This window comes from Zychaea mexicana, assembly GCF_025766255.1.
Source record: "Zychaea mexicana strain RSA 1403 chromosome Unknown BDB00scaffold_34, whole genome shotgun sequence".
NCBI lineage: Eukaryota > Fungi > Mucoromycota > Mucoromycetes > Mucorales > Lichtheimiaceae > Zychaea > Zychaea mexicana.
This window is the reverse complement of record NW_026516697.1, coordinates 117,663-143,644: the sequence shown is the minus strand read 5'-3', so window position 1 is coordinate 143,644 and position 25,982 is coordinate 117,663. Positions and strand designations below refer to the sequence as shown.

At 42.5% G+C, this 25,982-nt stretch overlaps 6 protein-coding genes across 6 annotated transcripts; 3 read left to right on the top strand and 3 right to left on the bottom strand.

Moving 5' to 3' along the window:
• Positions 1 to 1,596: 1,596 nt before the first annotated feature.
• On the top strand, positions 1,597 to 5,011 carry BDB00DRAFT_928795 (VTC domain-containing protein; the record flags this gene model as incomplete). Its single annotated transcript, XM_053128938.1, has 5 exons — positions 1,597 to 1,959; positions 2,089 to 3,538; positions 3,607 to 3,956; positions 4,042 to 4,125; positions 4,202 to 5,011. The coding sequence occupies 5 exons, from the start codon at positions 1,597 to 1,599 to the stop codon at positions 5,009 to 5,011; spliced, it is 3,057 nt and encodes a 1,018-aa protein (XP_052979919.1).
• Positions 5,012 to 5,146: 135 nt separating this feature from the next.
• On the bottom strand, positions 5,147 to 6,309 carry BDB00DRAFT_763275 (alpha/beta hydrolase fold-domain-containing protein; the record flags this gene model as incomplete). The annotated part of the gene is made up of 4 exons (XM_053119389.1): positions 5,147 to 5,621; positions 5,662 to 5,864; positions 5,948 to 6,005; positions 6,074 to 6,309. 4 exons carry the CDS (start codon positions 6,307 to 6,309, stop codon positions 5,147 to 5,149), a joined length of 972 nt encoding a protein of 323 aa, XP_052979918.1.
• Positions 6,310 to 8,351: 2,042 nt separating this feature from the next.
• BDB00DRAFT_821992 (uncharacterized protein) lies at positions 8,352 to 11,390 on the bottom strand. Its single transcript, XM_053123438.1, has 3 exons — positions 9,961 to 11,390; positions 9,489 to 9,890; positions 8,352 to 9,396 (listed from the first exon to the last, which is right to left on the bottom strand). Exons 1-3 carry the CDS (start codon positions 11,167 to 11,169, stop codon positions 8,593 to 8,595), a joined length of 2,415 nt encoding a protein of 804 aa, XP_052979917.1. The 5' UTR covers positions 11,170 to 11,390; the 3' UTR covers positions 8,352 to 8,592.
• A 2,230-nt stretch (positions 11,391 to 13,620) lies between these two features.
• BDB00DRAFT_821989 (uncharacterized protein) lies at positions 13,621 to 15,356 on the top strand. The gene is made up of 5 exons (XM_053123437.1): positions 13,621 to 13,956; positions 14,026 to 14,159; positions 14,277 to 14,522; positions 14,621 to 14,710; positions 14,798 to 15,356. Exons 1-5 carry the CDS (start codon positions 13,674 to 13,676, stop codon positions 15,239 to 15,241), a joined length of 1,197 nt encoding a protein of 398 aa, XP_052979916.1. The 5' UTR covers positions 13,621 to 13,673; the 3' UTR covers positions 15,242 to 15,356.
• A 470-nt stretch (positions 15,357 to 15,826) lies between these two features.
• Positions 15,827 to 18,945, top strand: BDB00DRAFT_821983 (uncharacterized protein). The gene is made up of 8 exons (XM_053123436.1): positions 15,827 to 16,448; positions 16,569 to 16,805; positions 16,905 to 17,092; positions 17,212 to 17,235; positions 17,312 to 17,495; positions 17,595 to 17,654; positions 17,776 to 18,446; positions 18,524 to 18,945. Exons 1-8 carry the CDS (start codon positions 16,244 to 16,246, stop codon positions 18,818 to 18,820), a joined length of 1,866 nt encoding a protein of 621 aa, XP_052979915.1. The 5' UTR covers positions 15,827 to 16,243; the 3' UTR covers positions 18,821 to 18,945.
• Positions 18,946 to 24,651, bottom strand: BDB00DRAFT_821973 (Metalloenzyme, LuxS/M16 peptidase-like protein). Its single transcript, XM_053123435.1, has 14 exons — positions 24,512 to 24,651; positions 23,882 to 24,323; positions 23,160 to 23,424; positions 22,812 to 23,030; positions 22,510 to 22,622; positions 22,280 to 22,369; positions 22,045 to 22,210; positions 21,472 to 21,860; positions 21,125 to 21,375; positions 20,934 to 21,036; positions 20,749 to 20,859; positions 20,174 to 20,663; positions 19,793 to 20,065; positions 18,946 to 19,719 (listed from the first exon to the last, which is right to left on the bottom strand). Exons 1-14 carry the CDS (start codon positions 24,571 to 24,573, stop codon positions 19,118 to 19,120), a joined length of 3,576 nt encoding a protein of 1,191 aa, XP_052979914.1. The 5' UTR covers positions 24,574 to 24,651; the 3' UTR covers positions 18,946 to 19,117.
• Between the last annotated feature and the right edge of the window lie 1,331 nt (positions 24,652 to 25,982).

Here is a 25,982-nt window from a genome sequence, read left to right as displayed (position 1 = left end):
CATTAAAAACCGTCGCAGGACGATCTTTGTTGTCTCTTCATCCCTGCATCAAATTCAACCAGGCGTGTTGATGCATTGAAACAGTTGACTCTTACAATGAAGACATAAATGATCGCCTAGATATGACGTCCTCAAAACAGTCTTAACCTTTATTTGGTATATAAACAACTTGGAACACACAAGATGAGAGCAATTTATGTACTTTTGTTGTTGGGTGAGTGGGGGTGGGGATGGTGGAATAAGATAAATATGTATGTATGAGCTAAAAGCTTATAAAGTAAAACAAGTGAGGAGCAGCATTGTTGCGGAGCTTTTTTGTAACCTGATCGATGGTATAGTGGTATTACAACCTTCTATAACCACTAACTACTACTAACAAATTTAGAGTGTAAAAAGTTCGGAAGTTTATTCCTAGAAGCTGAATGATACTGTAATATACAAACACGATGCTACTATAAGTGCTGCATCAGGAGAAAAAGATTCAAGAGGTATCAACCACAGGAACAAAGATTATGGTTTGAGACATTCAAAGGTGCAGAAGGCTAAACGGTTTTTGGGCATTTGTATGTGGCACGCGACATCACGATCTGATTCAGATTTCCTCCCTGATGGTAAGTATTGGCAGTATAAACTCTACCGGATGAGCTAAGTTTAGCCATTGGTTTGTTCCACGTGCATATAGCTGTTATGCGCTTCCAAACCACGTTGTCAAACAATTCATCGTGTCAGTAAAAATATTGAATAAATGGTATCAACTATCCCGTTGTTGTGTTTGTGGCTGGCAAAAGAAAAACCATCTTCGATTGATTGGTTAAAATGAAAAAGGTACACTGATATGCCCGATCTTTACTTTCATAGTCATGTGAGCATAGTGATGACAGGCCATATGGTTCCTTTAGCTGCTCAGACCCAGATATGTTTTGGTTAAACGTGTGGCAGTAGCAGCTTCTTTTCATTAGAGGCCATGCAAGCTAATGCAGCAAGAAAAAAATGGCCACATGAAAAATTCCCATCGGTAGCATTCATAAGTGAGTCAACAGTGAATGCTATGAAGAGCTTCAGGGAAATGAGCGACGTTGCAGCAAGCAAAACTACGACCAAAGAAAAAACCGGATTTGTCAGCGGTGAACTTGTCATAATCATTTGATGCAGCAAGACTTTGACAAGCTTCACTTTTGGAGTGACACAAAGCAAAAATGTTAGGTATTCAAAGCAGCAGTAGTATCGCAGGAATTGCTTACAGCACAGGTTAGGAGTACATCGTACGTTCTGGTATTTTTGAGCGAGACACTTTTCGTCTTAATCGATACGGGACTAGAAACGTTCGGACGTAGTGATGAAACTCATAAACAGACTGTTTAGAAGTTTCCAAATATTGATCTCGACAGCGAGTGAACCTTTGGGTATGATATTATTTTTCTAAGTTTATTTGGAGGATTCTATATAATGACTACGCATATACATCCAAGTAAGTAAAAAGAAAAAAAAAGGCCCGATCTTCTTTCTCATTCCCCCTTCTCTCTCTCTCTCTTTTTCCCCTTCTTCCTCCACTTTTTTATTCACTTTCCTCTGCAATTCTTGTCTTCTGAGGCGTAAATGGAGACATCACGCACGCCGTCTGAAATGGCGGGATATGATCGCCCGCTCGACACGTTATTCAGCCGATTGCCATCCGTATTTGTTCCGACGCGCCATGTAGCCACGTTGGGTCAGCTATCAGACATTGCTCGAGCATACGGCAAAGGCGACGACAAGGATGATGGCATTGGCAACAAAACATATTTATTGACACACGAGAATGATGCGAGCTCGCAGCAACAGCTACAATGGCGGTTCTTTTACTTGGATACGGATCGTATCGACCAAGAACTTGAAAAGATGACACATCACCAACAACAAAGCTCGATGGAACGACAAGACCGTTCCTTTTTACGGACACTAGAATCTGAGCTCACCAAAGTAAGAAAATATGCGACAAGAGGTTGCACAAAGGGAGGGAGCGAAAAGAGCTTTGTGTAAGAGGCAGACTCTGTTTGTCACCTTTTTGGAGGAATAACAAAAACAAAAAAAAAATTGATTGTGTTTTAGGTACACGATTTCTATCATCTCAAACTGGGTGAAATCCAGCGCCGACTCGACTTTTGTAACAAAAGCAACAATGACCCAAGCTATCTAAAAAAGGAGCCCCACAAACGTCTCTCGCATCTCGAGTCCGAAATGAGTGCCTTGCCCTGGGATGTGCAACACTTGGCGCATTTCGTAAAGGCAAACTATTGCAATTTGTTTGCTATCGTGCACAAATACGACCGTCATCTGTCATCCCCTGCGCGTCTTCCACACGACCAACAACAACAAACGGTTCTGCAAAACCAAATGTTTCGGCTCGTGGCCAGCAAACCGTTCTGCGAGCCTGCTCAGGTGTTTTCCCTTGTCGTCGCGCTTAACGAAATATACAAGGCGATGCGTTCCAACCAACTCCGGTTAGTGAACAGTTGTCATAATGATATGTCAGCGTTCTCGGCTGTTGTAGATCGTAATGATCCCCATGATAGTGATGATGATGATGCTGAGACGCACTACTATAGCACTCCAGCGTCCTTGCATTCATGGGATCCGCATGTCGGTGGAGATGATGATGAGCTACGCCAAGTGCCCAACTATACAAGCATTTACATAACAAACACAGGAACCGTCGACTCAACTACGAGAACCACCACCACCACCGTACCACCTCGGCTGACAACAACACTTTTGCCTACAGCGACACTGCCACCATCTCCTGCCACGACGTCGGACAGTGAAGATTATGACGATGATGAAACTGCATCACTGAGCTCTGCAAACAAGAATAATAGCGACATGCTCACCGTCAAGCAATTCTGGGTCCATCCTGACAATCTTACGGAAGTCATGCTATACATTGCAAAGTACACTGACCTAAGCGATTCACATCTTCCACCTGCGCAAGTTGACACTGCCTCACGACGTAGCCAGCAAAGCAATCAAAGCACCATCACAACGCTGCATCTCGATACACCCAATCTTGAGAGCTACAACAATCGTGTAAACTACTCTAACACGCAGCAGCGAGAATGCAAAACTTTGCGAATGCGATGGTACGAGGAAGATCAACGAGATCCATCCGTTTCAAAACCGGTTGTTGCCATGGAGGAGAAAGTGTACCGACCCTCTCATTCTACTACAGCATCGTCAATAAGACACAAAAGTTTTGACAAGACTCCTTGCCACCTCCAGGAAGAAAAGAATTCATTTGATGAGCACGATTACCAGCAACAAGGACAACAACGTCGTCGGCATGACAGCAAAGCATACACACGGCATCGTTTGTGGCTTAAAGCAAAGAACATGGAGCCATGGCTCAATGGAGAGTGGTCCTTTAAACATCTTCTCAACAAGCCTTACTGTCGCCACCGAAGAACGTCGCTTGTGCATGGCTCCAGTGACTGTACTGATTCGTCGATGGAAGAGAAAATCATGCAGATGGAAAATGATGCTCGATCGAGACGGATCGAACCAGGTATATTAAACCGTAAAGGATACACGTAAAATAACCAAACTAATATCACTCAATCTTTGTTTCCTTAGTGTTGAAGACAACGCTTCGTCGCACAGTCTTCTCTGATCACGAGAGCGAGTTGGTCATTTCAATTGACACGGATATCGCCATTGCTCGTCACGCACGTGTTCAGAAAGCTGTCGACCGTAACGAGGACAGCTATCGATGCTACAATTCCTCCTCGTCGGAATGCGATGATTACTTTGATCATCAGCCACCACCACCCAAGTCCCGTATCAGCTCGAATGAAACCTATCCGTATCCGTCATTTTCATCGGATGACATGGTTCGCTTCCCTTATGCTGTCGTCAAAATCAGCTATCCCTCCGTCTCACGTCAACGGCATGCCTGGTTGTTGGATCTTTGCTCTTCATCTTTGGTAAGTCCTTGCTACTAACGAAGATGCATTCATTGCATGCGTTAAATCTGACATTTTACATATACCGTTGATTCAAAACAAATAGCTTGAGCCAGTGCACGACTTTTCCGTATATGCTCATGGTATTGGCGGTCTTATGTCAGATACAGTTCAAACAACTCCACATTGGGTGAGATGCCAATCTTTTTGAATTCTCATACTTTTTGCTTTGAAATTAAACTGATTAATTGTCATGTCATTGATAGCTATCAAAAATGAACCAAGATTTATCACGATCTGAAAACCGCGGACAGCTTTTAAAACAGCTATTACGTGTGAATCTTGCCATGGAACACAACGCTTCATCCGGAAGTAACTTGCTAAAATTACCGCCTACCCCTTTTAGCAGCACATCAGCAATTTATTCTCCTGCGTCGACAAACAGCAGCAGTAGCTGTATTAGCAGTAATAATCGGACTCCAAGCACACGCGCAACCACTCCCAGCAGTACCAAAGGCAAATCAGTATCTGAGGAAGATCTCAGGTCAGCAGCAGTAGAAGCAGTAACATCCAATGAGCGCCAACCGCTCCTCCAAAAACAGCATCCACGGCCTTCGGTTGGATCTTATTGCAGCTTCGATCATCCTTCTTCTTCCCGCTCAGACCCTGCCCAGTGTCGAGATTGCATGACCCGACGACAGTCATCGCCGCCATTCTATAACAAAAGCACCAGCAATAGTAACAGCCGTTCGCCGTCATCAGGCAGCCTCTTCAGTCAGTACAACGATAAAGAAACGACAACTACTAGTCGGATAGCCCACTTGGTGCGTACGATGTGGCCAACATTAGGCGACCTTGGCAATTTCAAATCTGTTCGACCAGGTGCTATCCTACCTATCCATACTGCACAGCATATATCACAAACTAACGACACAGCAGCAAAAGATGATAATTACAACAAATACTTTGTAATTGAAGATCAAAAACAATCCCGTGCATTGAAACTAACGATAATATGTTTAATGTCGGCAGTCGCATTGGCTCTGATTTTTTACTATGCTTTGTCCACCTTATAAGCAAATAAAGTGTTCATTAATATACCCGTTTCCAATTTTTATTAGCTGTTGCTTTATTCTGTTTGAAAAACTCCGTTGAGGTGGTATTTAATCATGTTTTGAGTCTGTTTGTAAAGTGGCGTTTCGAAAGGTACATTAAAGTATCCGTGGTCTACAGTGCGGTGTGATGGTTAGTATAAACGATGACGTTATACTATCAACAGTTAAAAGGCTAAACTTACGTGCTCCAATAAATCGCACTGCAGTAGTAGATACACCAGCTTTGATAAGTTTCCGTGCAAAAGCTTCGCCTTCATCCCGCAGAGAGTCTGTTTCCGCAATAAATAGGATTGCTGGAGGCAATCCCTGAAGCTCGTCAACCGTTGCCAATAACGGATAAGCAAATTTGTCCTTGATGTCCTTTTCAGTAAAGTAGGCTTTGTCGAAATATTCCATTTCTCGACGGGGTAAAGGGTAGCTGCCATTGCCATACTGTTCATAGGACTCAAAAGTATTTGAAGCAAGGTACAGCCAAGGATAAATAAGAACCTGGGTCTTAATCTTATCAAGCGTTCCGCGCTCTTTTGCCATGACTATGCATATTTGTTTGGAAAACAAACAGTAAGCAGTTCTAGCGGATTTGTAACATATAGTTTAGCCTGGCAAAATACTTCCGAGCAATAGATGCTACCAAGTTCCTACCAACTGAATCGCCATAAAGCGCAAGTTTTGAAGTATCCACGTTGATGCTTTCGCTGTTTTCCAGTACCCAAGCAAAAGCAGTATAGCATTCATCATGAGCCGTTGGATATTTCACCTCAGCTGCAAGGGAGTAATCCACAAAGATGCCCGAGACTTTGCTTTCATTACAAATCTGGGATGTTTTTAAGACGGTTGTAAGCCACCACCCGCCGACCATCGAATGAAATGTTTTGAGTGTCGTATTGTTTTGCTTACATCGCGGATTCCTTTAACATGAGAATTTCTGGATCCAAACACGAACCCACCGCCGTGACTATATGTATTCAAGGTTGCTGATTTGGTATATGACTCAGTTGTATTCCCTCTTTTTAGTGTACTTACAAAAATAAGACTACTGGAAGTACTTGGTTTTCAGTTCCGAGGGGACGATACAATACCAATTTAACCTCGATACCATGATGTGTGATTGTTTTATCTTCCACAATAACTTTAGGCAATGGATGCTTCGCGGCTAGTTTGTCAATATTTTCACGGTACTGTCGTATAGTAATTGTGCCCCCGCTGGGGCGAGGGTTATTTCGAATCTCGTCGAAACCGGCTGCGTACGCGGGAAGCATTGGTACTGAGCTTTGAATCGTCATCTTGGTGCTTTGGTACGTTGGCGTAATTTGTAGATAGAAAAGAGAGCAGAAGAAGAGAACGCCGCCTCTTTATATTTTTCACGGATTTCATAGTCCTAGTTAAACGAGCTACCTTTATGCTTAAAAAGCTCTGTTCTTTTTTTTACGAATGCTTTACTATTGTTGCCCACCGAGTACGTTTCTCGTAACTTCTTTTAATTACTCAGTGAGTTCATTTAAAAGTTCCATAAGTCAAGTAAACCAGCATAAAATACAGCTTTATATCACCAGATAAAAGTGAGTAATGGCTCAAAACATTGTGTTTCTTGGTACACTCCACTGTATGTCAAGATAATGGCGGCTTCATACATAATTATTAAACTTGTTTTTGCTGTCCACCAGCAGAGTATTGGCTGTCGATGACACCAAGTATTTCTGTTATAAACAGCCAGCTTTCTACTATTAGCGCCATCGATAACATTTTCTCAATGGTTGTTTATTAAAGTTATTGATCAAAAAGTCACACCACCACAGTTTTCGGGCTGAGTCGCTATTGTGGGATGCTCACTGCATAATGATGATCGCACGGGCGTTTACGCAGGGCATTACATTGGATGACCGAGTGCAATATCATTATCCAAAAACCGTGCATTGACTGGAGAGGGGGTTATCAGCGAAAACTACTGGATTTCATGCTATGCGTTACCAAAGCAGCAAAAACAACTTGATGATACAAGAATTTTGTATGGTCACTACCATATCGTTGTGCGTTTCAAACATCAAAGTATGATACCTTTACTAGGCATCTTAGTCGCTAATATGCTAGAATTGCATAGATAGGTCAATATATGATATACCATACAGCAATAACAACAATATGGAGAGGGAGTAATCTTGAACAGCATAAGTACGTTTTGGATTATGCTGCTGACTTCTCTACAATGACATCTTATTACTGTCGATGAAACAAATTTAAGAGGGCAGATCTCAACATAAATGGTCGTAATCCTTTGTTTCACACTGTAATATTTGATGACACTTTTTGTTCTGACAGCAGCTGTCAAATGTAAGCTACTCTGGTGAATAGAGAAAGCTATATTATAATACCACAGCGAGAAAAGGCAGCATAAATACGATCGATGTGATGCACTGGCTGCATAAAGGACCTTTATACGTCAGGAAATATAATTTCTCTAGGGTAGACCCTCGTTAATTTCATCATTAGAATCATCAAATATTGTATGGATATAGTGAGGGTTGAGAGTTTGCGAAAACAACTTGTACTAGTACATATACATTTATACTTTGATTAGGCGATGAAAGCAAGAAGGAGTTTTTTGAGGAAGCAAAAAGAATTAATACTGTAGCACCGCAGAAGTTGTCGATAGAGCACACGGTAACGTGTGCTAGTTCAAGGATCTAAATAGTCGAAAGCAGCTATTAAAAGCACTGCTATCAAGCAAGACATCACTGCTAGAAACGCTGACATTGTCCTTTTTAAGCGCACCAACTTGAGCTTCTGAACGCACTGCTCTTGAATTTTGCAAGACGTGGTGCCATTATAATACTTGGAATCAATATGATATGATCAAAAAGCAGACGAGGAGCACCGCAGCGAATTTATGAATCGTGTAGCACAATCATATTACTGGATGGATAAATGTATATCATTAGAAGCATTTTCTCTTTAATGATTGACTTGGTAGTTACATAATCATTATTTCTCAATTGATAGTTTAACGACGACCAGATAGTATGGAGGCATATCTGAGGATAGGAATACTTTGATCTCTCTCCAGTGTTTGTTTTTCTAGAAGCGAATGCAATGTATCCGGGAACGAAATTTGTGCACTTACGGGGTTTATGGATATGAAGGAAATAGGGAGATGTCGACCCAAGATTATGTAGCCTTCCTTCATGATACAGTATATCCAAAGGTCAAGGACAAGATGCAAATTTATGTAACTGCGATACTCAAAGTCGCATCTAAAAATGATTTTACCGCTGCTTATAAAGGGATACATAACCCCTTGAACTGACGAAAAATATATCAGATGATAAAAATTAATTGTTGTACATCTATAGATTTATACATATGTGAAAGAGTTAATTCGGGAAGTGATAAACTGTACAATATAGGTGATTATTCATTATAGCAGTTTAGAAGAGAAAAGGTACTTTATGCAAGCAACAGCCATAACATAGCTAAAACGGCTGTTGTAAAAGGAGGTGGGGGGGGTGAATATAATCTAATTGTATGTGTTATGAAATGTACAAAGTCTATGATGACCCAAAAATATGATCTTTCAAAGGCTCCAAACGAAACTTAAACTCTCGTAACTTTGCACTGGTTGGTGCCCATCGTAAAAAGAGTTCATGAAGTCGTCCTAGTTCCTGTGATGCCCAACCTACTTTAATGATTGCAGCGTCTTCAAATATTCCGCGCAGTACCCAAGGGAGATAATAAGGGTTCAGCCGGAGTTCAGCTTTGAAAGGATCCATCAGTGCTTCTTCGTTTTGTGGTTGTTGCTGTGATGCAAGAGGTATGCCTCTACTGTTGGATGGTGATTGTTGTATTGATGCTTGTACCGGCGATGATGATGATGCTGAAACTGCTTTCTGTGGTGATGGTGGTGACATTGTAGATAGTGGTGACAATCCTGGGGTATCAAAGAGGTATCGTACGGCCAACATGTATACGTCGACTTCTTCGTAAATCGTTGAATGACCTCCTTCGAATGCATAGATGCTACCAGCTAAGACTTCACTGACATGGATAAGCAAGCCATGATCAGGAATACCAGCATTTCGTAATCGTAGCGCAAACACCACCAAGTTGATCAGGAAATCATCGTCTGTATAAACATGTTTGTCGATATATACAGCTCGTAAAATATTTGGATGTGAGACACCCGCCAGTATAGCTGAATAGAGTGGCACGACTTGATCTTGCAATGAGCCAACGAGAACCATTTTAACGCCACTGTTCAGTATGCTCCCCAATGACTCTCTGAACTTTTGAGATATGACACTATTGGAGTCCATAAAGTCAAAGAGTTCTCGTGCGGCATCCGCTTCAAAGTACTAACAACGATAACGATAGTTGAATAGCTGGATTGAGTGGTTTCCTTATCGCAACAAGTCGTTGTGCATGTCATTTAAAAACAAGTATATACCTTGACTATTAAGCTTCCTTGAAGCGAGGGAAAAGGACCATGGCCAATGCCAGCCATTGCGAGCATACAAACGGACTGCCGATGCAAGTGAATGTGTCCACCTTGCAGGAGTTGGTGCAACAACATGACCGATACAGGTGTGCCCTGCGAATGGGTTCCCCATAAAATAATATCGGCCGAGGATATCGCTTCCAACCACTCCAAATTGGATACGAGCTGAAGAAAAAGCTTGTGTATCCGCTCCTCGACTTTGCCTTCTCCTTCCAGTGGAATCACAGTAACCGCATCGTCCGAAAGAGTCAGTTGATGCTCCGTCTTTAGATACTGTTCCAATGCCGCCATCATTTGTTTACAGAATTTTTGCGATGTGCCCGTCGGTTCGCCAATCATGCTTCGGACAAGCTATACACGCGTATTGCATGCATTTAGATGGATTCATGCCTTGAATTGAGGGGATAATAAAGTAGTTTACCTTGGTCGGAAACCATCCGTGAATACCCACAACTGCGAATTTTTTGTGCATATGCGTTGTAGAATCCACTTTTGGAACAGGGGATACTATCTTGGAGAACTTGTCTTGCAGCGACTTTGTCCAAGATTCCGCTTCGTGGGATGTAGTCTGCTGGTTGTTACTGAAGATACTGCTGAACGAGCTAAAAGTGGATTCGAGAATCGAACCTATTGCATAAGGCGTTTGGGGTTGCTGTTGTTGCTGTAATGTAGGTGGCGCGAAACGCGACTCGTAGACCGGTAATACGACATTACGGCAGGAGTAAGAAGGCGCGCTTGTTGGTGCTGCGGTGGTGGTGGCGCCACTGCTAGTAATTACGGTAGCAGGAGCCGTCATACTTGATGCATCCGAAATAGTTGCTCCTGTAGTTTGTACGACTGAGACACCTTCGTCATTTGTTACATTTGGCTGGTCACATGGCTCTTTGCCCCGTGCAGCGGCGGTCTCCAATATCCGTTGCTGATCTATCGTAGCTCCTGACTTGGTCATGACAGCATCGGAGCTGTTGCTCGAAAACAAAGAGCCTGTTTCGCTTAAGATTGTTGCTTGTCGGTGCTGTTTGATAAGTCTTGCCACTGCTGGGGATTGCGGCGGTGAGTGATCTTCATATTGCTCATCAACTGCCGCTGTTGTTGCTGCTGCTGCTACGCCCGTTGCACTGTCAGAATCTGACAAGGCGACACTGCCATTTGCTGAGACTCGAGTTGAGAAGGTGTCGGGCATTGCTTTGGCTGAGTAATTCCACTGCTGCTGCTGCTGGTATATTGATTTTGTCGTTTCATCTCCGGGCTGTTGCTGCTGTTGTTGTGTTTGCATAATTCGATGCAATGATTCGACGCTCGCTTTAGACATAATGGATTCGGCTCGTATGCCGGGCCAACGGTGTTGCTGGTGTTGCTGTTTTGCTAGCTCGACCGAAAGCGCGATCTTTGCTGTTGGCTTTTCGTCAATAAACTTGTGATTGCTGTCAGGAGAGTTGTCCTGATCGGCTTCTCCTTGGTCTGCAGCAACGTGAACATTTGTGGTTTTGATGACTGGACCTGGTTTTGCGCTAATCATTGTTGTTTTCTTTTCATAATGCTGGTGCTCAAAAGATCCATTCTGCTGTTGATGCTCTTGTTGCTTTTTTCCGATTGCCCAAGAAGTGATCAAACTGAGACAGATCAACATTCACGAAATGACCCAAGCAAAATGTGGGGTAGTGAAAAAGAGGAAGAGATAAAAGGAAGAAAAAGTAAAGTATATATTATTTTATGTAGTTTGTATATGATCAAATAAGCTAATAGCAAAAGTGTTAACAAAAACGTGGACCAAGAAAACGGCGGCATGCCCTGGTTTTCCTTCGCTTTGCCTCAAGAGATAGTGTCAGCATAAGGAACCCATATGACCCAACCTCCCCTTTTCAATTTCGGCTCCTCCAATTGCAGCCCGCTATTTGTTCATTACGTTTGCGCTGTGTCAGGAATGCATAATGAATACATGCTGCAGCGGTCCGGAGCACATGGGGAAAGAAGGCTGATCTTTTGGTGTCTGTTGCCCCAACCGTTGGATCTGCGTATCCTCTTGAACGTCTAGGTGATATCCCAGTTTGCCTTTGAGCCAGGATGTCGCTTACTTAATACGGAACATCTTCAGGTGGCGTAATCGTCTTCTTGGCTGTAAATCATCATCCCTTGTTGATATAAGCCCTTATTGCTCAGCATTTGGTCTGCGCTAATGGCTATAATAATCATCAACCATTGTTACAATCCAGCCTGAGCGTACTATTGGGTAGTATTACAAACAACCATGTGACCTTTTCGTTAAAATCTGCGCTGCACACAGTGGGTTACGTTACTAGATTGAGAAGCCTGGGCCAAACTTGACGTCAGCCTACAATTCCAGCAAGTTCGAACTAAAGACAAATGATTAAATCTATTGATAAATGCTAGTATAACGCAACATTCAAAAATAAAGGTCGACGAGTGCGTACATTGCAATGCTCTCATATAAGCCTTTTACAATTTCACGCATTGATGAAGAAACGTGGGAACGTAACTTTCTATATCCGTTGATATCTTTGTGGGTCTGTCAAGATCAACCTAACGTACGGGAGCCAGCAGGTTCGATGGTAAGGCTCAAACAGATGTGGCAAATGACGACATATCAAATAGACCTTCTCGTATATGATCTCCTTCTATAACAGCTATGGTCTCAAACATAGAATCATCCTCCAGCAATAATTATAGGTCCTAATCATGCTTTTGCTTATCCGAGTTATTAACAAGCGTGCAACGCTCCTTTATTTTTTCGTAAAGTGGTATACAGCTCAAGCTGTAGTTGCTTTATTAGTAACATTCACATGTTGCGGTGCCCATGTTCGTGCGTTACTTTTCTTGTTGTTACCGTGAATAGCCGGTACACTTCTATATCAGCCATACAGTAAGACACAATGCTTCTACATTATTTTAATACATTCATTCCATGGTTATTTTCTTTGCTCCCTTGGGAGATTTATCCTAAAGCAACTAATTTGAATAGACAACACTTTGGGTTGTTTCACAGAGGCGCATATAGTCGCTGCGAATAAAATGCGTTAAGCTTTTTCCATGATCCACGTTTTATCGCTTCCAACGAAAATGTCCATGATAGTGATAGATACGGATATCAATGATTATAAATGTGTCACTTACTCCAATTTATCAGTTATCATACCAAAATACTGCTAATAGAGAGTTTTAAAAAAAGTACATTTTATTTGGGATGTACATATGCTTAATCCACAAGGTCAACTGGCCATGCAAATCTTTGATAATACTAACGCTGGTTATGCAAAACGTGAAACAGTTCATGCAAGCTTTCTTCATTATCAGTGCTGCAGTAAAGTTTTGTTTGTGTTAAACGCGAGGAACGTCCATGCTCATCACGGTTACACCACCGGCACTGTTGTCCGTAGAAATAGGTTTATGTGTATCGGAATGTTATGAGTGTCCCATCTCTGTAGCATTGCTATAGCATCTAGATACAGTTGCACCCCGGTTTCTGCAACCCATGGGTTTGCAATTCCTCGTATATCTGCAACTTTTTCTTTGAAAAATCCAAAGAAACTTAGTAGTTTCGCAAATTTGCAACTTGCAAATGAGTTTATACGATTTGCACGTTATCGGGGTAAAAACAGCTTCAATTTTTTCAATATCAACTGAAAGAAGCATCTGCTGCGTATTATCGAGGAATAAAATGAAACGGTTACTGCACTAGACAGCTTCAATAAAAGAACGGTCTTATATATGCAAGTAGTAACATTTAGAGCTGTGTGAAATCCCCACAGAACGTATCGTACATCATCTCTAACAGATAAACAATGGGCTAGTGTTTATAGAATGACTTATCTTATGTCTATTTGAAGCAGAATTGTTTACCTCGTTACTTGCAAATCCTCACTTTTTGCAATAAAAAATCGGAAAACCCTCGGTTGCAAAAACCGGGTACAACTGTACCCGGCATCAATCACCTGCTATGTTCTCATCTGCGTTATCTTGTATAACACTCCGATCGCTCCAAAGAGATAATACATATTGAGCTGATAAAGGCGTTCTTCCTATACTGTAAAGCAATCAATCATATATAAATGACATACTTTCGCGCCATCGCAAAAGTTTGTCATTGCTATTGTTTATCATTTTCTTTATACAATAATGGGTTTCATCAGCGTTACCTTACTTCCTTGGATCACCGACGAATTTCTTCCCATAGCCAATAATTACTTGCATAAAGGCGCCTCGTCGGTTAAAGACAACTGGAAACCAATTGTATCGGCCTTTGGGATAATTACCGTCTATCATCTTGTTGAAATCAGACGCCACCGGTATCGATATATTAACGAATTACGACAGAAATACCCAGATCCAAGTATCGCATTGAAAGATTCTCAAGTAGCCGCCAAAGTGTTTGACATAGCTATGAGAAAGGAATTTCCAGGTATATGCTACTATACGATGTATGATCAGAATCGTTTCTCACTCTGTTATCGCTAATTGTAAAATATAGCACTCCATTATGTGGCATTCAATATCGCATTGTACCGATCTGTCACTATTCCATCCATCAGCAGGCTTCTTGTTGCTACCGGGGAGGCCCACGTTAATCCACAAAAGCGAGAAGAAGACTCATATTTGCTACTGGTAAATACGTGCAAAACAATTGGGTGTCTATCAATTCCATGTAATTTAAAAAAAAACGACCTTTTCTTTTCTAAATCATATGTTTTTTTTTTATCTCAAAATGACTCCAAAATATAGCACGAAATGCTAGATGTATACCCCCACATTCAATCTGAACGAAAAAAGAACCCTAGTTTGACTGCCGAGAAAATCGAAGAACAGGAGCTCAGACGTACACATGCCATAGCTCGTATGAACGAGATCCACAGTCGCTATCGTATCCTGCACGGTGATTTTCTGTACCAACTCGTGCTGTTCGTAAGTGAGCCGATTTATTGGATCAATAAGTTTGGGTACAGAAAGCTGGATGAACTCGAGATGAACGTAAGTCTTCAATCCGATGTTATATAGGCCAGTGCGTTTTTTTTTTGCCGAGTGCTTTAAACTTTGATGTAAATATTTACACAATCATTTCCTAATAGGCCATATACAAGATGTGGGCTGATATTGCCGACGGCATGGGCTTGGAAAATTATCCATCATCAGCGAAAGCTATGATAGAATATCATAAGGTATATAAATCAATCTGTGTCAAAATTAAAAGCATTAGCAATATAATAGAAAATCATCACTGAATGTAACATCCACAACGATGACAGAAATACGCAGCAGCACATTCGAGATATTTCCCCACAACCGAAAAGGTGTCTGAAAGCACGATCAACAACACAGCTTCTCATTTCCCGAGCTGGGCACGACCCTTTGTCAGAATGGCCTTTTCATGCATGATTACACCGCAGGATTGCAGGGCAATGGGCCTACCACAGGCTTCCGGGTGGTTCAAGTCACTTTTTGACTCGTACTTGTATTTGCACGGGTATTATGTTCGCTTCCTGCAATTTCCTCGCAAAGAATCGTATCTGGGAACACCCGTTCACCCAAACGAAAACAATCGGTATATGCCCCAGTATGACTCAGGCGATCACCCAGCGTATCCAGAAGGTTATACTATAAATGGTCTTGGTCCTACGAAAATCAAGACATCCTTATGTCCAATGCCTAATGTGCGCGTCGGCACATGTCCCGTCGCCCACTTCAAGTAGCTATTTTATATATGCACAGTGTCAAAACAAAAAGGCAATATAGCTTATTATTTTATGTAGTAACATCTCTTCTCTGCTCTCTTTCCAAACACAAACCGGATAATTTTGTTTTTTGTCAACCCCCTTATTTCTTCGATCTACACAGATACATACAATCTCGGTTGTTATTGCTGGTTTCAGAATCGTGCAGCTTCATTGCTCCTTTGTTGTTGTGTAGTACCCGTCGTAAATCCAGGGGTTTTTGATTTAGTTGCTTAGCTCCAATAGGCTCTCCGTGTGCCTGGACCAACACACCGATAGTAATAGTATCAAATCTGGGATGACACGATTACGCCACATTGGTCGATAGAAGAGTCGTATACATGAGGTGTTCACACTGAAGGCTTGCTACTAACTAATCGACAAACCAATAGGGTGCTTGGAAACAAACATTGTCACGAACAGAAGTACATTACGCACGTATATCCTTTTGCTTGATTTAATATAGGGCCGGTCAAGCAATATATTTCACCCGCTTGTTGCTATTTGATAACGTTTTAGAAGATGGCTATATTTAAAGAGGCGTTTTCACAATCTGTACACATCGTTACTGATATTGACAGGACCGCGTTGAGCTAACAATATTCTTTCCGCCAAGCAAAAGAAGAATGCAGTCTGCAAAGACAAAATACACCAGAGCTACATCTTTACCTGTTAGTATACACATGACACATTGCAAAAAAGAAAAGGACATGCATTCGCTATATATATATGCTCGTATATGTGTGTGTACGCGGTCTTGTTCCATGTACGCCAAATCCAGGAGTAGAGAGGGCTTCTTTTTAAGTAAAGAGCAGCAAGGAGAAAGGAATTCCCGTGCTTTGCAGCATCTTTAAATACAAAAGTAACGCAATTGGTCTATTGCTCGCTTCCTTTCGCAGAGCTAGCATCTTCTTTTTTGTCTTTCTCTCTTGTTCCGCACCTTTTCGCGCTACTTTTTAATCCATCGTTCTTCTACGAGTCATGGCTCTTGCGTCGTCTCGTCTCCTGCTTCGGTCTCGGGCTCCTGCTCTTATTCATCGTCCTAGCAACGCAGTGCGTGTAAGTAGTGCGTTTATAAACACCCAGTCCCAATATAGCGCATACCACGATCCCTTAAGAGACAAGACTGTCCATGTCACGCCATGGCGTGGTGTCAATGTACTTCACGATCCTCTTTTGTCCAAAGGTATAATATACAAGAACAGTGAATGGCATATAGAATGAGTGGGGTTGGATATGGATGTAGTATAAGACAACAATTTTTTTGCTAAGAATGCATCGCACTCTTTTTTTTCTAAAAAAAAAGGCACTGCATTCAGTATCGATGAGCGTGAGCGATTGTCCATTCGAGGATTGGTACCACCACGATGTCAAGAAATGCAAAAGCAGTTGTTGCGAGTCAAGCGTAACCTTGATGCTTGTGAAACACCGCTGGCCAAGTTCGTTTTCCTGGCAGCTTTGCACGACCGTAACGAAACCTTGTTTTATAAGCTTATCATTGAACATTTGGAGGAGCTAGCAGGCGTCATTTACACGCCTACAGGTAAGATTATGAAGAACACAGAGGAACAATTAGTAGCAGAGACGGAGCAGTAGTAATAGTAGTAGTAGTAGTAGTATCAACTAAGGGTGTGATTCATAGTGGGTCTGGCAAGTCAAAAGTCGCATAGCATCTATCGTCGTTCAAGAGGCATGTATTTCTCAAGTCAGGACCGTGGCAATATGTCAGCAATGGCATACAATTGGCCACATGATGATGTGGATGTGATCGTGGTTACGGATGGATCAAGAGTGCTCGGTTTAGGCGATTTAGGCGCAAACGGAATGCAGGTAAATAATGACATAAACAACATGCGTTCGCAGGAAGGAGAAGAGAGGAGGAGAGGGAGGCGCAAACGTCGCCGCCGGCTGTAATTTATTTAACTCTATCTTCTGTTTTGCGCCTGCAGATCCCTATTGGAAAATTGAGTTTGGTAAGCTATTACAAGCTTTGATTGTTGAGCTTCATTTAGGGGCGCAAGTTCGATATTAACAATATTCTCCATATAGTATGTTGCAGCAGGAGGCATTCGTCCACGCGCGGTTCTGCCTGTTGTTCTTGATGTCGGTACAAACAACGAAGCTTTATTGAATGACCCGCTGTACCTGGGCATGGGCCATCCACGCCTCGAAGGAGATGAGTACTATTCCTTTGTCGAAGAATGGGTTACTGCTGTTATGACCCGCTGGCCAAGTAAAGTATACGACGTAATTTTTTTTTTTATCGAGGGTTTTCATTTAGAAATTTCTTCACATTATATTGACGCATTGTGCATGTAATTCAAATAAACAGATGTGCTAATCCAATTCGAGGATTTCAAGTATCCGCATGCATACAATTTACTCAACAAGTGTAAGTAACGCAATTTTGTTTGTTTGTCACTTGCAGCAAATAAATGCAGAAAGGCACTCGATCCCCACAAACCCCCCTTTCTCCTCCACAGCAGCTCATCTTTTCATGTATAATTTAACAGACCGTGACCGTATCACTTGCTTCAATGACGACATCCAGTCAACATCGGCGATCACGCTGGCGGGTGTTTTGGCAGCGTTGAAGGCGCGAGGTTTATCACAAGAGGATCTTGCCGATGAGCGCATCATTTGCGTCGGCGCAGGCTCTGCTGGCGTGGGCGTATGTGAAGGCATCATCGACTGCATGGTCGCGCAGGGAAGAGTCAAGTCACGAGAGGATGCATACCGTCGAATCTATATGCTGGATCAACATGGTTTGTTGGGCAATTCGGCCGTCGCGGCTAGCGATCCTAGCCGTATCATGCAAGGCCCTGAGCGTCCACAAGGCTCTTTGGACGAGCGTCAGCTATGCTATGTCAAGCCAAATCTTCCAGATCGAATGTCGCTGGAACAGCTCGTGGAAGAAGTGAAGCCTACCGTGCTACTTGGACTGACGGGTATCTCTGGCGTTTTTACTGAAAAGGCTGTGCGCACCATGGCCCAGTATCACGAGAAGCCCGTCATTTTCCCTCTGAGTAATCCAGATAGTCATGCCGAATGTACTGCAGAACAAGCCTTCAAATGGACGGATGGCCGAGCCATCTTTGCATCGGGCAGTCCGTTCAAGGATGTACAATTACCTAACGGCAAAGTGGGACGAACCAACCAATGCAACAATTCATACAGTTTCCCTGTAAGTGTGGTCTTTTTGATTTGATTTGAGCTCATGCTACTATCATCTAACACATTGACTGCTTGTAATTTTTATAGGGTGTTGGCTTGGGTGTGGTAACTTCGAAAGCAAGTAAAGTAACGCCAGAAATGTTCCTTGAGACAGCCAGAACAATTGCAGATATCGCAACACCCTCGCAACTCAAGGAGGGTATTCTGTTCCCAGGTGTGTCGCATCTGAGAGACGTTGCCTCAAAAGTAGCCATTCGTGTCTGCGAAGTTGCCTACGAGCAAGGCATTGGCCGAACACGATTGAAGGAAGGAGAGATCCTGGCCGATCTCGTCGAGAATTCAATGTACCATCCAGAATACGTCCCACTTGTCCACTATCATTAAGCACAAACAACAGTATCGGCGATACAATAGATACACACACGTAGCCATACGCATAGAGTGTTCATGATTATTTTTATACATAATTAAAAAGAGTTTGAGGAAAAACAAACAAGAAGGAAAAAGAGACATCTTTTTTATAATATGCAAAGACCAAACAAATATACATGTGTGAGTTATTGGGTGTTGCGTGGTTTTGTAGGAGAGAGGACGGCGGTTTAAAAGAGAGAGAGAGAGAGAAAACGGCAAAAGCGAATCAATAATTAATATATGGAAAAAGAAAGAAAAAAAAAAGAGAAACTAAAAATCAATAAGCGGCACGGCCGCAGGGCTCAACTCCATCCTGCTCTTGAAATCCACTGGATCTGAAATGACGACGTTGCCTTCAGGCAGGTTGTTGTGGTCACGTACGGGAGTCTGTTGACCGCTTTCCGCCGAGGAATCGCCATCTGCAACCGATAAGCGACGCGCTGTCTTTTTGCTGTCAACAGTGACAAACGTACCGCTCACCGATCCGTTCGACTGAGCTGCACTGTTCTCTACCATGCCCATGGCAGCTACCAGTTTCGACATCAATCCTTCAATCTCTTCTTCGTCTCCCTTGGACTCGTCAATCAGCATCTCGCGCAAAACTGCTTGGATCGATGCTTCGCCAGCATCGCCCTTTTCCACTGCTGCTCTCAGATCATCCACGCTTAATCGCGTGACACCCTGTGCAACCAGACACGTGTGCAGCGACTCAATGTTGACCTTGTATTTGGCTGCTGCCAGAGGCGTCTTTTGGGATTGAATGTGGACGGATATTTTGCGTGCCTTGTCAGATACCGGATCAATGTACTGGTCAAAGAAATCCAACAGCGAGTCCTTGGAGATCGACTTGAGCTGAGCGACATCATTGTCCACTATTAATCACAAGTTGAGAGATTAGCTCTTGGTTCTTTCTGTTCGTTCTTTCCACTTGTTTTCTTTTTTTACCTTGCTCGAATTCATAGTAGCCCGAGTGAATGTGTGTCCAGTATTTGCCGCCTTCTTGTCCGAGATTCTTATCTTTTTCTAGTTTTTTAAAAATAAGAGATTGTACCTGGGCCTGGTACTCTTGATCGGACATGCCCGCAATGATACCACGCAGCTTGACAAGGAACTCCTCGATACGATTCTCGAGATAGACAGTGTCTCGTTCACTCTGGATAATGAAACGCATGCCCATAGAGCCCGTCTGTTTTCGGACGCCACTGAAAACCAAGTAACCTAGATATCAAATATTTACGTCATAGGTATCATCAGAAACGACAACATAAATATAAGACACGTGTAAACATCTTGTGCAAATAAATAAATAAATAAATGATACATTACCTAGTTGTTCCTTGGTTCGCAGCTGATCAAAGCAAGGTTCTTGTGCAATTTGAGCCAACAAGCTTAATCTTGCCCGAAGAGCCGTCTGTGTCACATTGCCGACTTGGATCAAATACTCTATGCCGGAATTGACATTGTTCGGGTCCTCGACTTGACGCTTATATACCCATTTAGATCCTTCCGGCAAGATGAGGCTTCTATGTCCTATCAACTGGCTTGGAAGCAACTCACGTGGCTGCAGAATATCAGCAACCGACTTCATCATCTGCTCTGCTTCTTGTTGTTGCACGTTGCCATGCACAAGTGCCTCTAAGTGCAAGTGCGACAAGATAGTAGGGTAGAATGACTGGATATCCTCGGCCGTAATGGCATCAAGTTCCTTTAACTTTTCTGCATTGGTCCACATTTTATCTTGGGTGAAATATGACAGATAATACAATGCATGTTGATAAGGTGGCTCCAAAGAAAAGTTCCTGTAGGATCTTCGAAGCTACATAATCATATAATAAAGTTGTTATTATTTCAAAGCCAATACTGACTACAACTATAGATATAGACAGCAAAATTAGACGAACCTGATCTTTGAGTAGCTTAAACCGCTCAGGATCAACTTGGAGGTCACGCATCTTTTGAATGACTTTTACTAACAGCACAGAAAGCTTGTCGTTGTAGCCACCTATAGCCAGCTGATAAGGAAAAAGAAAGGAATTGTGTCAACTATTGCTCAATCTTGCCCTCGAAACACTCTAATTGACATTACCAGCATTCCTTCCAATTGGTTCTCGATGTTGTATGAAAGACCAGCTACTTCGGCATCATATGCATATTCATTCAACGAATCCTTCAGAATATCCGTGTATAATCTAATCAAACAAAACGAAACGCAAAACAGAAAACGAGCATGCACCAGTTACTAACCCACAGACATTCTGGAAAAGGTTTATATCTTACCGAGTCTTGACGCAATTCGTAGGCGTAGCATAAGCCAATGGGCTGCGGAAAAGAATCCACACATTTGCTCTTGGCACCCAGAAAGTGTCATCCTTCTTGTACCACAATCGCGTCTTTGGTGTATTCATCACCAAATCAGGTCGCTTGGCTGGATGCTTGATATCTTTTTTGTGTGTTTCAAAATTGGTTGGAATGAAATCGTTGCGATCAGGAAGATGGAGTGCTGTGTTTAGCTCCAATTCTCGCAGTGACTGAACAAATTGACATGCCCGCATTGATTTAAAACAGAGTAAGCAATCCACTTCTTCTTCCTCCCCTCCCTCCTTTTCCTCTTTTTGCCCTCTTACCTCCTTCAAAGGATCACTGAATTCCATGATCTCGTACTCCGTATCATACCAACGCTCCCTCTTTGTGAATTCCACATTGCCAGGTGGCTGTTGGCTTGCAACCATAATTCTGAAATTGTCGGGTCGCAGGTAGCCCAGGTCCCGGTTGATCAACTCGGGATTGTACTCTCTAATCAAGCTTGGTCCACTGAGCACATTTTGCGATGGATAGCCGTGTTGCATAAGGCCAGCAAGGCGGGAAGTGTACTGTGAGGGTGGGTACTTTTCCTTGAATCGAAAAGCCAACGATGCCAAAGATCGTACTTCATTGAACGTCGATTCTTGGACACCTGTTCTCCGCAATAATTCGATATATTGGAATACGCACAGGACAACGTCTTCATAGCATTCTGTTTTTGTGGATAAAAGGTAGCACAAGGACCCAGAAAAGAAAAGGGTTTATCTTCGTGAGAAGTATGCTCCAAATGTTGTTTTAACATGCACACACATTCACACACACACACACACACACACATATATCCGTGGAGTCGACACTATACCAGTCACCTCTCTCTAATGGAAATTCTCACTTACTAAGACCCTCTTCTGTCAAGTCGATACTGATCCGCAAGAATTCGAATCCAATGCCACCATGAATAGACCCAACTTGCAAGTAGTTTGCCCAACCATTCTTCTTCAACAACGACAGAATTGAGCCGTGTCCTTCATGACCGATCAAATGCGAAATGTATCTACCGGGCTACAGATAGAATCGCATGTTAATACCATTGATATGAAAGCAATTTTACGCAAACAGGACACACTTTACCTGGACAGCGTACAAGGGTCGTTGATCGGGAAAGGGAAACGTCATTTCCAAGGAACGCACATCCTTAACAGGCTTGATAAATATTTGTTTCTGTTTGGCCCATCACAAATATCAAGTAAAATAAGGTTAGTCCAACGATAACCTTAGTATTTTGCCTACTGCATATCAGCGCGGGGTAGTAGCCGGCGAAGGGGGGAGGGGGGAGGAAGGCTGGGTGAGCCTTGTCATACCATCAATTCCTTCTCTGTCAATGGATGGCCAGGGAAACTGGGTGGCTCGATCCCCTTGTTGCGCACATCTTTGAATCTCTCGACTGCCCAATCGGTCAACTGATCGAGTGATTCTGAATGGTAACACGTGATTATAAAAGGTAATTCCGTTAGAAAAACCTTAATATAAATATACACACAGCAAAGGAATAGCACACAGAGAAAGAAAGAGCAAAGGAAAGGGGATCCTTTCTTTTCGCACTTGAACTTCGTCTCCAATTCCATATCACTGAACCAGACCAACCGATTTGTTGATACATTACCTCGCCCGAGAATACAAAGCTTCATGATGTTGGCAGAATAATAATTGTCATGGAACTTGAGCAGTTCGGCACGAATGTCCTGACCCTTCGCCTTTGGATCGTCGTACAGCGTTTCCAAACTACCAGTACCGAAATGGCAATAAGGATGATCTGGATTACTCAACGATTTTTCGAGTTGGAACATACGCCAACTATCTTGCTGTCGATTCTTCTTGTGTTCTAGTGTATATAACAATGGTCATGTAAACCCCCCCTTCCAATCTTAGCTTCCCACACATCTTTTATCACCACTTTGCCCCATCGTCATAGCCATAGCACTAGGATAAATGGATTTCCGTCGATTTTTACCTGAATCCACAGCCTTAAGCTCGCGTTCTGTACAGCTTGCAGAAAACAAGGGCGAAATGAAAAACTGGGCAAACCGATCTAGCGCACCACCCAGATATTCATGGCCGATTTCAAAGTAGTAGTTGGTGTTTTCGAGGCCAGTGAATGCATTTGAGAAACCCGAATGTTCAGCAAGGTACTGGTTGTAGTCGTTTTCTTTCGGATACTTTTCGGTTCCCATGAAGAGCAAGTGTTCACAGAAATGCGCGAGACCTTGCAAATCGTCCTATCGTAGCCCAAGATCAATCATCTGTTGTGCAACAGTAGCCAAAATTTACAGTGGTAGTGGGTAATAGCAGCAGCCTTTCCAACCACCCCCCCCCCACATAACACATTTCCCCCAGATTCCACATTTCCGGGGAGACAGCCTGTTTCCTTTTCGGATAAAGACTACCGGGGAAGCACTACGGCTCTTGCCCCTTGACTTTAGTTTCTTGCTCACGCACACGCAATTACATCATTCATGGGATAAATCCGTCTTATCGTTCCGGTCCTCTATTATCATTATTGCTCCCACTACCAACTCTCTTTCGTGTGCCCCTCTCCCCTTTTAAAATATCCTTTCTTTTTCTCCACATACTCAAGCACGTACCCATCTTCTCTTCAACCCCCCCCCCATTCTTTGGAAAAAGTGCTTCGTGGGAGTGTTTAAAAAAAGAAACTTTAAAAAAAAAACTGCTTACCGGATCGCTTAAATGACCCACATGCACGTCCAAAGCTGCGCTGGATTTGTCTGTATCGCTATCATGGATCAATAGCACTTGTAAATCGTTACTGGCTAGTTTGATTAAACGATAATGCCGGTCGTCATTATCGGATTTTTCCAATGGACGAGTAAATGTCCAATATTTGCCAGAGCTGGAAAGTTCCCAGTCTGAAGGAGAGTCGGTGGCAACAGCTGGCATAGGTGCAATCGAATCAGAAAAGTGTCTTTTTGGCTGCTGTTGATGCAGGTTACGTGCTGTTGCTGTTGCTGCTAGTGCTGTAGTGGTAGAGGAAATGGGTGGGTGGTTTACTCGAGTGTTACTATTACTGCTGTTGCGTTGCTGTTGCTGTTGTTGTTGTTGTTGCTGTTGTACTAGTAGTGCAGAATAGAAAGGGAGTGATCTGTTCTTTTGCAGATGACTATTACAAAAAAAGAAAGAAAGAAGCGCGTGCGTTCAATCAGTCAGTCAGAAAGTCAAGACCACGAAAGCGAGAGCGGGGCAATTGTTGCGGGGAAAGAAGAGGAATGCATAGAACAAAGATCCTGCCTTAATCTTCCGATGGATGTGCACCGAATTTTTTTTGCTCGAGCAAGACAAAGCACTTACATGTTTAACGTAGACCGTCGACAATTCAGGAAGCTCAAGATACGAAAAGCCGACGGGGGCATTCAGTGGTGGAAGGGGAAAGGGAAAAGAAAAAAACGAACGTAACCTGTCGAGCTCAGCCTTAATACATAGCGGAGTAGGCGTTTTGCCACCACGACGTCATGCTTGTTCTCGCTTTTGTATGTTAGGGCCTGCTGTTTTATGGACCGGGTTACCTTTTAACCGACAACAATAATGCAATGAGCATGAATGTGTGCCAAGAGAAAATGCGGCTCCGCCCTCGCCCTCCTTCCCCCACATTAACGATCCTTCTCGGTCAACGTAAAGTAGCATTTATTCTTGCAGATCATTGAATTCGTAAAAGAAAAGTATCTCATTTGCAATATTAATAAATATATGCTCGTGATGATTGAGATGGTGCGCGATGATGAAGAAGGCTTACGAGTTTCATCAGTGGACTTGCAAAAGCCCATTGTTTGTTTGTCTTTTGATTTTTTGTCAGCTTCTGCCGCTAAAATATGCATCAAAGAAACACGCTAGCTATTCCTTCGAGCCGGGTCAGCATTTGTCAATCAATCTACACACTATACAGAGAGAAGCAAAATTACATACAGTAATTTCTGAAGCGAGATTTTCTAGAATGTTCCCTCCGGAGGGGATACTCCCTTAACTACACTTTTACTTTGATTAGAGAGCGTCAGTTTCTATACTTTTTTTTTACAGGAAAAAAAGTAATGACACTATTACGGCATTGTTTCTTGCTTATTTGCAGTTAAAGTGATATATGCGGGTGTTGTGCATGTGCGTGGACACTCTCACTTGCAGCTCACTATGTAGTACGTGCAGCTTGCATGATCGATGCTTTGATACATCAGTCTTAATGCCTTTGAAGGAATATATTACGTTCTTGCCTATGACAGACTCGAGTTTGTTTCTATAAGCAGTTAAGATACCAATATATATGAGCTATTTCATACACCCATTGTTTAATCTACATATCTTTTTGATTCCCTCTAGATTGTGCCGTCATCATCGACGCACTCATGTTTATCCCCTTTTTTTACGAACAATTGTTAATCTATTAATCGAGAAGGGGGAGAACACATCAACAAATTGAGACTTTGAGAAACAAAATTAGTATATATACTCTCACTTTAATGAAATTAACTATATTTTGCGCGAGAAACTACCCATTTTCTTGACAAAAGGCTTGAATGCAGCAGAGCAAGGATAGTGCACATGTTCTATATAGCGCTTAATATATGTGTGTCTGTATAAGAGTAAGTGTGTGCACTAAGCGTAGTTGGAAATGTACGTAACTTCAAATATAAACAAAGTATTTATTTATACGTGTCAAGTTCTGTACAACAAACACATTGTCCATGATTTTTCTCGCAGGGACATGGGGGAGGGGGGAGATTATATTAACTCGTATCACATTGTATGCTTACTATGTATCATATAACATTTT

Coding starts and splice junctions, on each gene's coding strand:
- BDB00DRAFT_821992 (XM_053123438.1), bottom strand. CDS start 11,169: ATGTTGATCTGTCTCAGTTTGATCACTTCTTGGGCAATCGGAAAAAAG. Junction 9,891..9,960: donor ACGGATGGTTTCCGACCAAG/GTAAACTACTTT, acceptor ACGCGTGTATAG/CTTGTCCGAAGCATGATTGG. Junction 9,397..9,488: donor AAGGAAGCTTAATAGTCAAG/GTATATACTTGT, acceptor TATCGTTGTTAG/TACTTTGAAGCGGATGCCGC.
- BDB00DRAFT_821989 (XM_053123437.1), top strand. CDS start 13,674: ATGGGTTTCATCAGCGTTACCTTACTTCCTTGGATCACCGACGAATTT. Junction 14,160..14,276: donor AAGACTCATATTTGCTACTG/GTAAATACGTGC, acceptor TCCAAAATATAG/CACGAAATGCTAGATGTATA. Junction 14,523..14,620: donor TGGATGAACTCGAGATGAAC/GTAAGTCTTCAA, acceptor ATTTCCTAATAG/GCCATATACAAGATGTGGGC.
- BDB00DRAFT_821983 (XM_053123436.1), top strand. CDS start 16,244: ATGGCTCTTGCGTCGTCTCGTCTCCTGCTTCGGTCTCGGGCTCCTGCT. Junction 17,236..17,311: donor CTATTGGAAAATTGAGTTTG/GTAAGCTATTAC, acceptor TTCTCCATATAG/TATGTTGCAGCAGGAGGCAT. Junction 17,496..17,594: donor TGTTATGACCCGCTGGCCAA/GTAAAGTATACG, acceptor TCAAATAAACAG/ATGTGCTAATCCAATTCGAG.
- BDB00DRAFT_821973 (XM_053123435.1), bottom strand. CDS start 24,573: ATGCCCCCGTCGGCTTTTCGTATCTTGAGCTTCCTGAATTGTCGACGG. Junction 21,861..22,044: donor CTTGACAGAAGAGGGTCTTA/GTAAGTGAGAAT, acceptor CCACAAAAACAG/AATGCTATGAAGACGTTGTC. Junction 21,376..21,471: donor TCAGTGATCCTTTGAAGGAG/GTAAGAGGGCAA, acceptor CAATTTGTTCAG/TCACTGCGAGAATTGGAGCT.